The sequence below is a fragment of the Ranitomeya imitator genome, chromosome 1 (genome assembly GCF_032444005.1).
Source record: "Ranitomeya imitator isolate aRanImi1 chromosome 1, aRanImi1.pri, whole genome shotgun sequence".
Classification (NCBI taxonomy): Eukaryota; Metazoa; Chordata; class Amphibia; order Anura; family Dendrobatidae; genus Ranitomeya; species Ranitomeya imitator.
Window position 1 is genome coordinate 1,877,501 of NC_091282.1, and position 14,619 is coordinate 1,892,119.

The window sequence follows — 14,619 nt, forward strand, 5'->3', positions numbered from 1 at the left end:
GAGCTCACTGTATACAGAGATACATGATAAGATCCTGTCTGCAGCCACCACTAGGGGGAGCTCCCTGTATACAGAGATACATGATAAGATCCCGTCTGCAGCCACCACTAGGGGGAGCTCCCTGTATACAGAGATACATGATAAGATCCCGTCTGTAGTCACCACTAGGGGGAGCTCCCTGTATACAGAGATACATAATAAGATCCTGTCTGCAGTCACCACTAGGGGGAGCTCCCTGTATACAGAGATACATGATAAGATCCTGTCTGCAGTCACCACTAGGGGGAGCTCCCTGTATACAGAGATACATAATAAGATCCTGTCTGCAGCCACCACTAGGGGGAGCTCCCTGTATACAGAGATACATGATAAGATCCTGTCTGCTGCCACCACTAGGGGGAGCTCCCTGTATACAGAGATACATAATAAGATTCTGTCTGCAGTCACCACTAGGGGGAGCTCCCTGTATACAGAGATACATGATAAGATCCTGTCTGCTGCCACCACTAGGGGGAGCTCCCTGTATACAGAGATACATAATAAGATCCTGTCTGCAGCCACCACTAGGGGGAGCTTCCTGTATACAGAGATACATGATAAGATCCTGTCTGCAGTCACCACTAGGGGGAGCTCACTGTATACAGAGATACATGATAAGATCCTGTCTGCAGCCACCACTAGGGGGAGCTCCCTGTATACAGATATACATGATAAGAATCTGTCTGCAGCCACCACTAGGGGGAGCTCCCTGTATACAGAGATACATGATAAGATCCTGTCTGCAGCCACCACTAGGGGGAGCTCCCTGTATACAGAGATACATGATAAGAATCTGTCTGCAGCCACCACTAGGGGGAGCTCCCTGTATACAGAGATACATGATAAGATCCTGTCTGCAGCCACCACTAGGGGGAGCTCCCTGTATACAGAGATACATGATAAGATCCTGTCTGCAGCCACCACTAGGGGGAGCTCGCTGTATACAGAGATACCGTATATACTAGAGTATAAGCCGAGATTTTCAGCCCAAATTTGAAAGTGCCCCTCTTGGCTTATACTCGAGTCAAGGTGGGTGGCAGGGTCGGCGGGTGAGGGGCAGAGGGTGCTGAGGTATACTTACCTGCTTCCAGCGATCCTGGCGCTCCCCCTGCCCGTCCCACGGTCTTTGGTGCTGCAGCTTTTCCCCTCTTCAGCGGTCACGTGGGACCGCTCATTAGAGAAATGAATAGGCGGCCCCACCTCCCATAGGGGTGGAGCCGCCTATTCATTTCTCTAATCAGCGGTGCCGGTGACCGCTGATAGAAGAAGAGGCTGCAGCACCGAAGACAGCTGTGCGGGAGAAGGAGCCGGACACCAGGACCAGGTAAGTATCGCATATTTACCTGTCCCCGTTCCAGCCGCCGGGCGCCGCTCCATCTTCCCGGCATCTATCTGCACTGACTGTTCAGGTCAGAGGGTGCGATGACGCATATAGTGTGCGCGGCGCCCTCTGCCTGATCAGTCAGTGCGGAGAGAGACGCCGGGAGCTGCAAGCAAGAGAGGTGAGTATGGCATTTTTTTTTTATTGCAGCAGCAGCAATGGCACAGATATATGTGGAGCATCTATGGGGAAATATGAACGGTGCAGAGCACTATATGGCAGAGCTATGGGGCAATATGAACGGTGCAGAGCACTATATGGCAGAGCTATGGGGCAGTATGAACGGTGCAGAGCACTATATGGCAGAGCTATGGGGAAATATGAACGGTGCAGAGCACTATATGGCAGAGCTATGGGGCAGTATGAACGGTGCAGAGCACTATATGGCAGAGCTATGGGGAAATATGAACGGTGCAGAGCACTATATGGCAGAGCTATGGGGAAATATGAACGGTGCAGAGCACTATATGGCACAGCTATGGGGCAAGAATGATCTATTTTTATTTTTGAAATTCACCGGTAAATGCTGCATTTCCACCCTAGGCTTATACTCGAGTCAATAACTTTTCCCAGTTTTTTGTGGCAAAATTAGGGGGGTTGGCTTATACTCGGGTCGGCTTATACTCGAGTCGGCTTATACTCGAGTATATACGGTATATGATAAGATCCTGTCTGCAGCCACCACTAGGGGGAGCTCCCTGTATACAGAGATACATGATAAGATCCTGTCTGCAGTCACCACTAGGGGGAGCTCCCTGTATACAGAGATATATGATAAGATCCTGTCTGCAGCCACCACTAGGGGGAGCTCCCTGTATACAGAGATACATGATAAGATCCTGTCTGCAGCCACCACTAGGGGGAGCTCCCTGTATACAGAGATACATGATAAGATCCTGTCTGCAGTCACCACTAGGGGGAGCTCCCTGTATACAGAGATATATGATAAGATCCTGTCTGCAGCCACCACTAGGGGGAGCTCCCTGTATACAGAGATACATGATAAGATCCTGTCTGCAGTCACCACTAGGGGAAGCTCCCTGTATACAGAGATATATGATAAGATCCTGTCTGCAGCCACCACTAGGGGGAGCTCCCTGTATACAGAGATATATGATAAGATCCTGTCTGCAGCCACCACTAGGGGGAGCTTACTGTATACAGAGATACATGATAAGATCCTGTCTGCAGCCACCACTAGGGGGAGATCCCTGTATACAGAGATACATGATAAGATCCTGTCTGCAGCCACCACTAGGGGGAGCTCCCTGTATACAGAGACACATGATAAGATCCTGTCTGCAGCCACCACTAGGGGGAGCTCCCTGTATACAGAGATACATAATTAGATCCTGTCTGCAGTCACCACTAGGGGGAGCTCCCTGTATACAGAGATACATGATAAGATCCTGTCTGCAGTCACCACTAGGGGGAGCTCCCTGTATACAGAGATACATGATAAGATCCTGTCTGCAGTCACCACTAGGGGGAGCTCCCTGTATACAGAGATACATAAGATCCTGTCTGCAGCCACCACTAGGGGGAGCTCCCTGTATACAGAGATACATGATAAGGTCCTGTCTGCAGCCACCACTAGGGGGAGCTCCCTATATACAGAGATACATGATAAGATCCTGTCTGCAGTCACCACTAGGGGGAGCTCCCTGTATACAGAGATACATGATAAGATCCTGTCTGCAGTCACCACTAGGGGGAGCTCCCTGTATACAGAGATACATGATAAGATCCTGTCTGCAGCCACCACTAGGGGGAGCTCCCTGTATACAGAGATACATGATAAGGTCCTGTCTGCAGCCACCACTAGGGGGAGCTCCCTATATACAGAGATACATGATAAGATCCTGTCTGCAGTCACCACTAGGGGGAGCTCCCTGTATACAGAGATACATGATAAGATCCTGTCTGCAGTCACCACTAGGGGGAGCTCCCTGTATACAGAGATACATGATAAGATCCTGTCTGCAGTCACCACTAGGGGGAGCTCCCTGTATACAGAGATACATGATAAGATCCTGTCTGCAGTCACCACTAGGGGGAGCTCCCTGTATACAGAGATACATGATAAGATCCTGTCTGCAGCCACCACTAGGGGGAGCTCCCTGTATACAGAGATACATAAGATCCTGTCTGCAGCCACCACTAGGGGGAGCTCCCTGTATACAGGGATACATGATAAGATCCTGTCTGCAGCCACCACTAGGGGGAGCTCCCTGTATACAGAGATACATGATAAGATCCTGTCTGCAGCCACCACTAGGGGGAGCTCCCTGTATACAGAGATACATGATAAGATCCTGTCTGCAGCCACCACTAGAGGGAGCTCCCTGTGTACAGAGATACATGATAAGATCCCGTCTGCAGCCACCACTAGGGGGAGCTCCCTGTATACAGAGATACATGATAAGGTCCTGTCTGCAGCCACCACTAGGGGGAGCTCCCTGTATACAGAGATACATAATGAGATGCTGTCTGCAGTCACCACTAGGGGGAGCTCCCTGTATACAGAGATACATGATAATATCCTGTCTGTAGCCACCACTAGGGGGAGCTCCCTGTATACAGAGATACATGATAAGATCCTGTCTGTAGCCACCACTAGGGGGAGCTCCCTGTATACAGAGATACATGATGAGATCCTGTCTGCAGTCACCACTAGGGGGAGCTCCCTGTATACAGAGATACATGATAAGATCCTGTCTGCAGCCACCACTAGGGGGAGCTCCCTGTATACAGAGATACATAATGAGATGATGTCTGCAGCCACCACTAGGGGGAGCTCCCTGTATACAGAGATACATAATGAGATGATGTCTGCAGCCACCACTAGGAGGAGCTCCCCGTATACAGAGATACATGATAAGATCCCGTCTGCAGCCACCACTAGGGGGAGCTCCCTGTATACAGAGATACATGATAAGGTCCTGTCTGCAGCCACCACTAGGGGGAGCTCCCTGTATACAGAGATACATAATGAGATGCTGTCTGCAGTCACCACTAGGGGGAGCTCCCTGTATACAGAGATAGATGATAAGATCCTGTCTGCAGCCACCACTAGGGGGAGCTCCCTGTATACAGAGATACATGATAATATCCTGTCTGTAGCCACCACTAGGGGGAGCTCCCTGTATACAGAGATACATGATAAGATCCTGTCTGTAGCCACCACTAGGGGGAGCTCCCTGTATACAGAGATACATGATGAGATCCTGTCTGCAGTCACCACTAGGGGGAGCTCCCTGTATACAGAGATACATGATAAGATCCTGTCTGCAGCCACCACTAGGGGGAGCTCCCTGTATACAGAGATACATAATGAGATGATGTCTGCAGCCACCACTAGGGGGAGCTCCCTGTATACAGAGATACATAATGAGATGATGTCTGCAGCCACCACTAGGGGGAGCTCCCTGTATACAGAGATACATGATAAGATCCTGTCTGTAGCCACCACTAGGGGGAGCTCCCTGTATACAGAGATACATGATGAGATCCTGTCTGCAGCCACCACTAGGAGGAGCTCCCCGTATACAGAGATACATGATAAGATCCTGTCTGCAGCCACCACTAGGAGGAGCTCCCCGTATACAGAGATACATGATAAGATCCTGTCTGCTGCCACCACTAGGGGGAGCTCCCTGTATACAGAGATACATGATAAGATCCTGTCTGCAGTCACCACTAGGGGGAGCTCCCTGTATACAGAGATACATGATAAGATTCTGTCTGCAGCCACCACTAGGGGGAGCTCCCTGTATACAGAGATACATGATAAGATCCAGTCTGCAGTCACCACTAGGGGGAGCTCCCTGTATACAGAGATACATGATAAGATCCTGTCTGCAGCCACCACTAGGGGGAGCTCCCTGTATACAGAGTTACCATGATGAGATCCCGTCTGCAGTCACCACTAGGGGGAGCTCCCTGTATACAGAGATACATGATAAGATCCTGTCTGCAGCCACCACTAGGGGGAGCTCCCTGTATACAGAGTTACCATGATGAGATCCCGTCTGCAGTCACCACTAGGGGGAGCTCCCTGTATACAGAGATACATGATAAGATCCTGCCTGCAGTCACCACTAGGGGGAGCTCCCTGTATACAGAGATACATGATAAGATCCTGTCTGCAGTCACCACTAGGGGGAGCTCCCTGTATACAGAGATACATGATAAGATCCTGTCTGCAGTCACCACTAGGGGGAGCTCCCTGTATACAGAGATACATGATGAGATCCTGTCTGCAGTCACCACTAGGGGGAGCTCCCTGTATACAGAGTTACCATGATGAGATCCTGTCTGCAGTCACCACTAGGTGGTTTGCTATACTCCTATCTAGGACAGACAATCCTTTGCAGCCGGCACATTTCCTTGGCACAGATACAATGTAGTAAACGATCAGGAGCAGCGACTTCAGATCTGAGGAGTTACCTGCTACAAATGCTGATAGAAAGTTACGATTTTCCGATTCTTTTCCGTAGATTTTCTTTGGAGCGCTCGTCCCTTGTTTCCTCCCCGTCGTCTTCCACATCCTGCTCTTCCTCCAGCTCTCTCAAGAGTCTTGCAGCTTCAGGAGTAGGATTTTCTTTAAAAAAAAAAAAAAAAGGGGATATAAACTATTACAACAATTAGTTGTTTGCGCATATAAATAAATGGCAGATAACAGGGAACAATAGATTTTCCGCACGCTTTAGGTGCAGAACGTTCTCTCCATGCCTTTGCTGTTACTAGGCAGGTGCTGCACTAGTTCCACCTTATTTACTCCAAACTTCCGTAATTTACCTTGGACATGAGAAGTATTGAGGGCGACTTTTTCCTTTAAAGTAATCTGTCCCCCATGATGTGTATGACCTATTAACATGGGCATACAGGCAGGGCCAAAATCAGGGCATTATTGCCCTGACTGGCGTATGGGGCTCGGTGGGCAGAGGGGGCCCGCATCGGCCCCGTCTCATCTGCTCACCAGGCCCCTACCGGCAGGCTAAACCGGGCCCTTAGCGATGCTGCGGTAACACAATTGACGTGCGGGCCTGCTGGACCCACTGGAGGCAGAGGTGCCGGACCCACCGGGGGCAGAGGTGCCGGACCCACCGGGGGCAGAGGTGCCGGACCCACGGGGGGCAGAGGTGCCGGACCCACCGGGGGCAGAGGTGCCGGACCCACCGGGGGCAGAGGTGCCGGACCCACCGGGGGCAGAGGTGCCGGACCCACCGGGGGCAGAGGTGCCGGACCCACGGGGGGCAGAGGTGCCGGACCCACCGGGGGCAGAGGTGCCGGACCCACCGGGGGCAGAGGTGCCGGACCCACCGGGGGCAGAGGTGCCGGACCCACCGGGGGCAGAGGTGCCGGACCCACCGGGGGCAGAGGTGCCGGACCCACCGGGGGCAGAGGTGCCGGACCCAACGGGGGCAGAGGTGCTGGACCCACCGGGGGCAGGACTGGAGACAGATCGTGCAGGACCATGGGGCAGGATGGATACGATGGAGACTGATTGGGCGGGATGGGGAGATCATATGGGGCAGAATGGATACTCATGAGGGCAAGATGGGAGAACATATGGCTGACACCAGGAAAGAGATACACGGGGCCAGGATGGGGGATATTAGTATTACCATAGGGGCTAATTAAGGGATATTATTACTGCAGTAATTTATTTTATTTTTTATGTTTTAAATGGGGGGGGGGGGGGGGGGGGCGGTCCTGTTACGGTGTAGAGTGATACTATGTCGCCTTTTTTTCTTCATGTGGTGTAATGTAGAAGTTGGGAAAAATTAAGTAATGTGTTCTGCAAGCGGAGCTCGAGATAACTGTGTTATTTCCTGCAGAAACGAGTCCTGGCTGGAAGAAGTGATGGCTGTCTGTGCTGGATGAAAGATGAAGGACTTCACCTAGAGACGTCACTGGTGAGTCAGTGTGTTGCCTATACACTGACACTATACACTGTATACTATACACAGCGGTCCTGTGTATAATGTCACCAGTGATCACTGTATTACCTATACATTATATACAGAGCTCCTGTGTATAATGTCACTGGTGCTCACTGTATTACCTCTACACAGACACTGCATACTAAGTATAGATCTCCTGTGTATAATGGCACTGATGGTGATAGTATTGTGTTTTTTATATTACTGATCATAATTGTAGTATTCAGTCACTATGTGGTGGTAATATGTGGTCTGGATATGGTGTTACGGTATTTGTCCCTTGTATGTGCTTTTTGGTCACTGTGGTGGTAATATGTGGTCTGGTCATGGTGTGGCGGTATTTGTTCCTTGTATGTGCTATTTGGTCACCATGTGGTGGTAATATGTGGTCTGATCATAATGTGACGGTATTTGTTCCTTGCGCTATTTGGTCACTATCTGGTGGTAATATGTGGTCTGGTCATGGTGTGGCCGTATTTGTTCCTTGTATGTGGTATTCGGTCACTATGTGGTCTGGTCATGATGTAGTGGTATGTGTTTCTTATATGTGGTATTATAGGTCGCTATGTGGTGGTAATCTGCTTCAGTCATGGTGCGGTGGTTTTTGTTCGATGTGATATTATTGGTCATTTTAAAAATTGAAAAATAAATAAAAATATACCTAAATTGTATTGCATATTTTAACAAATATTTAGTAGGTTACAGCAGAGTAGGGCCCGGCCAAAAGTGTCTACCGTGTTATGGTGGCTGCTTAAAAAATCTTTTGGCCAAAACAAAAGCTGCTGGCTATATGTGTGATCTGGTGATGGGAACTGTTAATGTGTGATAGGTGAGAAGTGGAGTTTTTCCAAGAGAGAGCGGTGGGACTGTGGACAATTTGAGGGGTGGAGCCTGGGCGGAGTCTCAAGGGGCCCCCCAAAATGTTGCCAGTATGGGGCCCCGAAATTTCTAGTGGCAGCCCTGCATACAGGTGATAGGACTAGTGTAACATTTCTATCAGTATCCTCATATTAATGGTCTAACTTTCTGGAAGAATTCATTAACAGAAAGACAGAATATAACATTTCTCCACAACAAGACCATTAAAGGGAATCTGTCACCTCATTTTGCCGCTATAAACTGCGGCCACCGGCATCAGGGGCTTATCTCATTCTGTAATGCTGTAGATAAGCCCCCAATGTATCCTGAAAGATGAGAAAAACAAGTTAGATTATACTCACCTGGGTGGTCCCGCTGCGGTCCGATGGGCGTCGCGGTCCGGCGCCTCCTATCTTCATAGGATGACGTCCTCTTCTTTGCTTCCTGTCGCGGCTCCAGCGCAGGCGTACTGATCTGTCCTGTTGAGTGCAGAGCAAAGTACTGCAGTGCGCAGGGAAAGGTCAGAGAGGCTTAGCGCCTGCGCACTGCAGTAATTTACGCAAATCAGTACGTCTGCGCCAGAGCAGCGACAGGAAGCAAGGAAGAGGACGTCATCGCATGAAGATGGGAGGCGCCGGACCGCACCGCCCCTGGGTAAGTATAATCTAACCTCTTTTTCTCATCTTTCAGGATACATCGGGGGCTTATCTACAGCATTCCAGAATGAGATAAGCCCCTGATGGTGGTGGCCGCAGTTTATAGCGGCAAAATGAGGTGACAGATTCCCTTTAATATGAGGCAGACAGGTAGGACGAGTAACATTTCTATCACCTGTATGCCCATATTAATAGGCCATACACATCCCGAGTGGGGTGACATATTCCCTTTAAAAGTATTTATTATATTTGTCCCGAAATTATTTTTTCAATAGGATTTCATCATAAACGTTGGAGTGTTTGGATTCTGCATCCTGTATGCATCACCGTCCATAGACTGCAAGTACTGTGATACACAGCCGCTGTAGAAGACAATCACTACCACATTTTTAGTTAAGCTCTATGACAAAATGTATTTTTAAGACAAAATATGCAAATAAGTAAAAAAAAAAAAGAAAAAAAAAAAAGGTATTAGACCTACCGGTAATTATGTTTCCAGAAGTCCATCCTGACAGCACCCTGGAGGACGTCCTCCTCCCCTTGCTGGGACAGGAAACACACGAGAGTTCAAAAGGTCATGTCCCACCCCCAATCCTCAGTGTTGTAACAAGAACCGCCTCATGGAAATGCAGAAAAAATTACTTTAATGGTAAATAGAACATATTTCATCATATGCCAGGAACATATTTCATCATATGCCAGGAACATATTTCATCATATGCCAGGGTTATATTACATCATGCATATAAATATCACCAGGGAGGGAACTACCAGTGCTGTCAGGATGGACTCCTGAAAACATAACTAACGGTAGGTTTAATACCTATTTTCAAGGACGTCCCTCCTGACAGCACCCTGCAGAGTACCAAAGCACTTCCTCAGGGTGGGATTACCGCTTGGAGAACCTTTCTCCCAAATGCAGTATGTTGACCAGACAAAACATCAAGTTATAGTGTTTACAAAAGGTGTTGGCGCTAGCCCATGATGCAGCCTTACAAACTTGCTCTAGAGAGGCGCCTGCCCTCTCAGCCCAGGAAGTAGCTATCCCTCGAGTAGAATGTGCATGGAGACCCTTTGGAGGTGGGACCCCCTCTGACTGGTAGGCCTCAGAGATCACGGACGTGATCCAACGAGCGATAGAGGCCTTCTTTCCTTTACTCTTTCCTCCAAACAAAATGAACAAATTTGGGTCAATGCGCCACGAGTTGGTGGCTGCCAGGTAGTCTAAGGCTGTGTGCACATGTTGTGGTTTTTTTCGCGTTTTTCCCCCGATAAAAACGCTATAAAACGGCAAAAAAACACATACAATAAGCATCCCATCATTTACAATGAATTCCGCATGTTTTGTGCACATGATGCGTTTTTTTCTGCGAAAAAAACACATCGCGGTAAAAGCCGCAGCATGTTCATTAATTTTGCGGGTTTTTTTGCGGATTTCCCACCACTACAAAATGCATTGGGAAGTGTCCGGAAAAAAAAAGCGGCAAAACCGCATGCGGTTTTTCATGCGGATTTCTTGCAGAAAATGTCCGGTTTTTCTCAGGAATTTTCTGCGAGAAATCCTGAACGTGTGCACATAGCCTAAGACTGCCTGTCTGACATCAAGTGAATGGAGAGCTTTTTCTTTTGCATTAGCCGGGTTATTACAAAAGGATGGCAACACGATTTCCTGATTTCTATTTTTAACAGTTCCCACTTTTGGGATAAATGAGGGATCCAGTCTAAGGATTAAGCTATCCTCTCTAATCTGGAGGTACGGGTCCCTAGCGCACAGGGCTTGAAATTCCCCCACCCTCTTAGCCGTGGTAATCGCTACTAAGAATGCTGTTTTACGTGTGAGGACTGGAATGGGCATATTATCAGCCGAGGCGTAATCATCTTTACAGAGGAATCTGAGGACTAAATTAAGGTCCCAGGAAGGCGACAATTGTCTAATGGTGGGGCGCAACCTCTGGGTGGCTCTGATAAATCTAACTATCCACGGGTGAGCTGCTAGGGGATAGTCGAGAAAGGAGCTAAGTGCTGAGAGCTGCACTTTCAAGGTGCTTGGTTTAAGACCTTTGTCAAACCCAGCCTGCAGGAAATCTAGAATTCTGGGTAAAGGTACCGTCACACTAGACGATATCGCTAGCGATCCGTGACGTTGCAGCGTCCTCGCTAGCGATATCGTCCAGTGTGACAGGCAGCAGCGATCAGGCCCCTGCTGTGATGTCGCTGGTCGGGGAAGAAAGTCCAGAACTTTATTTGGTCGCTGGACTCCCCGCAGACATCGCTGAATCGGCGTGTGTGACACCGATTCAGCGATGTCTTCACTGGTAACCAGGGTAAACATCGGGTAACTAAGCGCAGGGCCGCGCTTAGTAACCCGATGTTTACCCTGGTTACCATCCTAAAAGTAAAAAAAACAAACACTACATACTTACCTACAGCCGTCTGTCCTCCAGCGCTGTGCTCTGCACTCCTCCTGTACTGGCTGTGAGCGTCGGTCAGCCGGAAAGCAGAGCGGTGACGTCACCGCTCTGCTTTCCGGCCGCTGTGCTCACACAGCCAGTACAGGAGGAGAGCAGAGCACAGCGCTGGAGGACAGACGGCTGTAGGTAAGTATGTAGTGTTTGTTTTTTTTACTTTTAGGAAGGTAACCAGGGTAAACATCGGGTTACTAAGCGCGGCCCTGCGCTTAGTTACCCGATGTTTACCCTGGTTACCGGCATCGTTGGTCGCTGGAGAGCGGTCTGTGTGACAGCTCTCCAGCGACCAAACAGCGACGCTGCAGCGATCCGGATCGTTGTCGGTATCGCTGCAGCGTCGCTAAGTGTGACGGGGCCTTAAGTCAGGAGTGCCTAACCTCAGACCTGCCACCCTCCAGACAGAAATGCTTCCAGATCTTTAGATAAATTGCCAATGTGACTGGCTTCCTACTGGATTTAATAGTGGCCATCACTTGGTCCGACAGCCCTCTCACCTTCAGGATGTTCCCCTCAGGATCCATGCTGAGAGATGGAGTTTCTCTGGGTTTGGGTGATACACTGGACCCTGGTGGATTACATCTGCCCTGAGAGGAACCTCTACCAGAAGAGAGAACCAGCTCCTTCTTGGCCAATATGGAACAATCAATATAACTCGAGCTCGATCCTCCTTGATCTTTCTGAGAACAGCTGGAATCAGTGCTAGAGGCGGGAATGCATATGAGAGAGGTTCCGTCCATTCCTGGCTCAGACCATCTAGCCCTTCCGGGAGATCCCGAGGGTTCAGCGAGAAGAATCTTGAGACCTTCGAATTTCTCCTGTCTGCAAATAGGTCTATACTGGGAGTTCCCCAGCGAAGACATAAATCCTGGAAGATATCCTGGTTGAGTTCCCACTCTGTTGCAAACACCCGTCTCCTGCTCAGATAGTCTGCTACGACGTTCTGGGAGCCCTCTAGGTGAATTGCCGAAATGGATAGGACCGAATTTTCTGCCCAGCGAAATATTCTTCCCGCAAGCTCCTGAAGCGAATGGTGTCTTGAGCCTCCCTGTTACATTGTCGGACAGTATCCTGACATGGCAATTTGCCAGAGTGTGTTGGTTCCTTCTCAATGCCTCCCAAACAGCATACAGCTCTTTGAAGTTGGAGGAGCTGTGAATGACATCTGCTGGCCACCTCCCCTGTAGGATCCTGCCTTTTAGAGGAGCTCCCCAGCCCCAGGCACTGGCGTCTGTAGTAACTACTATGTAGGTATCGGTAGACCATAACACTCCGATTCTTTGCTTCTCTGGTTGTGTCAACCAGAGAGACCTTCGTACTGGATACATCAGCTTTAAAATACTGTCCAGAGAAGACTGACGACGGTCTCATCTGGAAAGGATTAATCTTTGCAGAGGTCTTGAATGGAACTGTGCCCATCTGACACACGGTATGCAAGCCGTCATTAGGCCTAGTACTCATGGCCATCCTTACTGATGCTCTGCGTTCTAATAGGAGCCTGATTTGGATCTGTATTGCCTCCAGCTTGGTCTCGGGTAGTAGGGATATCCTGTTTCTTGAGTCCAGACACACTCCCAGGAAGATCTTCCTGTGTTCCGGAGTCAGGTCGGATTTCTGCCAGTTTATGACCCATCCTAATTGTTCCATCACAGATATAGTTCGGTTCCTGTGGTCTGACAATCTCTGGCGTTCTTGCTACCAGGAGAAAGTCATCGAGATATGGGACTATTATGATCCCCTGGTTTCTCAGGAAAGCGACAATCTCTGACACCAGCTTTGTAAATATACGAGGTGCTGAGGCAAGCCCGAACGGAAGGCATTGAAACTGGTAGTGACAGGTCCCGGACGGCAGAACTACCGCAAACCTCAGAAGCCTCTGAGATGAGGGGTGGACAGGGACCTGATAATAGGCACTCTTCAGGTCGAGAGTGCACATCACAGCATCCCGATCTATGAGGAGGATTGCTGATTGTATGGACTCCATACGGAACCTCTTGTACCTGACCCAGACATTCAGAGGTTTCAGATTTATTATTGTGCGAGAGTCGCCGGATGGTTTTGTTATGGAAAATAGGGAAGAGTAGTGTCCCTGGCCTACTTCTAGTGGCGGAACTGGGATTATGACTTCTGAGGAAAACATATCCTGTAAGTCTATCATCATGGGAGAGTCTTGCATAACCACCGTAGGTACGATGTATCTGTCTGGTGGAGGGGAGTAAAGCTCGATACTGTAGCCTTCTGAGACAGTCCGAAGGACCCACTGATTTTGAGTGATTTGGGCCCAATTCTCCGCAAAGTGGCGAAGCCTTCCCCCGATAAGAGTGGCGTCATTGCGTCTTAGATTTAGAGGAGGGGCTGAAGAAGAAACTCCTGTTCTTAGTGCCCTGGCTACGGGAACCTCTATTGAATCCTCTATTGGATCTACCCCCTCTGAAATCGGAATGTCTCCTGAAGGGAAAACCTCTCCGAAAGGACTGAGACCTCTTAGGCTTGTCCTCCGGAAACCCCTTCTTCTTATCAGAGGCCGACTCTAGGATAGTATCTAGGGAAGGACCAAATACCCTTGCTCCTGAGAAGGGAATTGAACATAATTTGGTTTTAGAGGCATTATCCCCTGACCAGGATCTTAGACCGCCCTTCTACATAGTAACATAGTAACATAGTTAGTAAGGCCGAAAAAAGACATTTGTCCATCCAGTTCAGCCTATATTCCATCATAATAAATCCCCAGATCTACGTCCTTCTACAGAACCTAATAATTGTATGATACAATATTGTTCTGCTCCAGGAAGACATCCAGGCCTCTCTTGAACCCCTCGACTGAGTTCGCCATCACCACCTCCTCAGGCAAGCAATTCCAGATTCTCACTGCCCTAACAGTAAAGAATCCTCTTCTATGTTGGTGGAAAAACCTTTTCTCCTCCAGACGCAAAGAATGCCCCCTTGTGCCCGTCACCTTCCTTGGTATAAACAGATCCTCAGCGAGATATTTGTATTGTCCCCTTATATACTTATACATGGTTATTAGATCGCCCCTCAGTCGTCTTTTTTCTAGACTAAATAATCCTAATTTCGCTAATCTATCTCGGTATTGTAGTTCTCCCATCCCCTTTATTAATTTTGTTGCCCTCCTTTGTACTCTCTCTAGTTCCATTATATCCTTCCTGAGCACCGGTGCCCAAAACTGGACACAGTACTCCATGTGCGGTCTAACTAGGGATTTGTACAGAGGCAGTATAATGCTCTCATCATGTGTATCCAGACCTCTTTTA

The 14,619-nt window shown here is 49.0% G+C and overlaps 1 protein-coding gene across 1 annotated transcript in view; it reads right to left on the reverse strand.

The window, feature by feature from the left end:
* The window catches only part of LOC138657726 (thioredoxin-related transmembrane protein 1-like), a 63,317-nt gene that overhangs the window by 2,384 nt on the left and 46,314 nt on the right, over positions 1–14,619 (reverse strand). The window contains exon 8 of the mRNA XM_069745410.1: positions 5,870–6,023. Coding sequence (XP_069601511.1) covers positions 5,893–6,023 — 131 coding nt within the window. The 3' untranslated portion in view covers positions 5,870–5,892. The remainder of the gene's footprint in view (positions 1–5,869; positions 6,024–14,619) is intronic.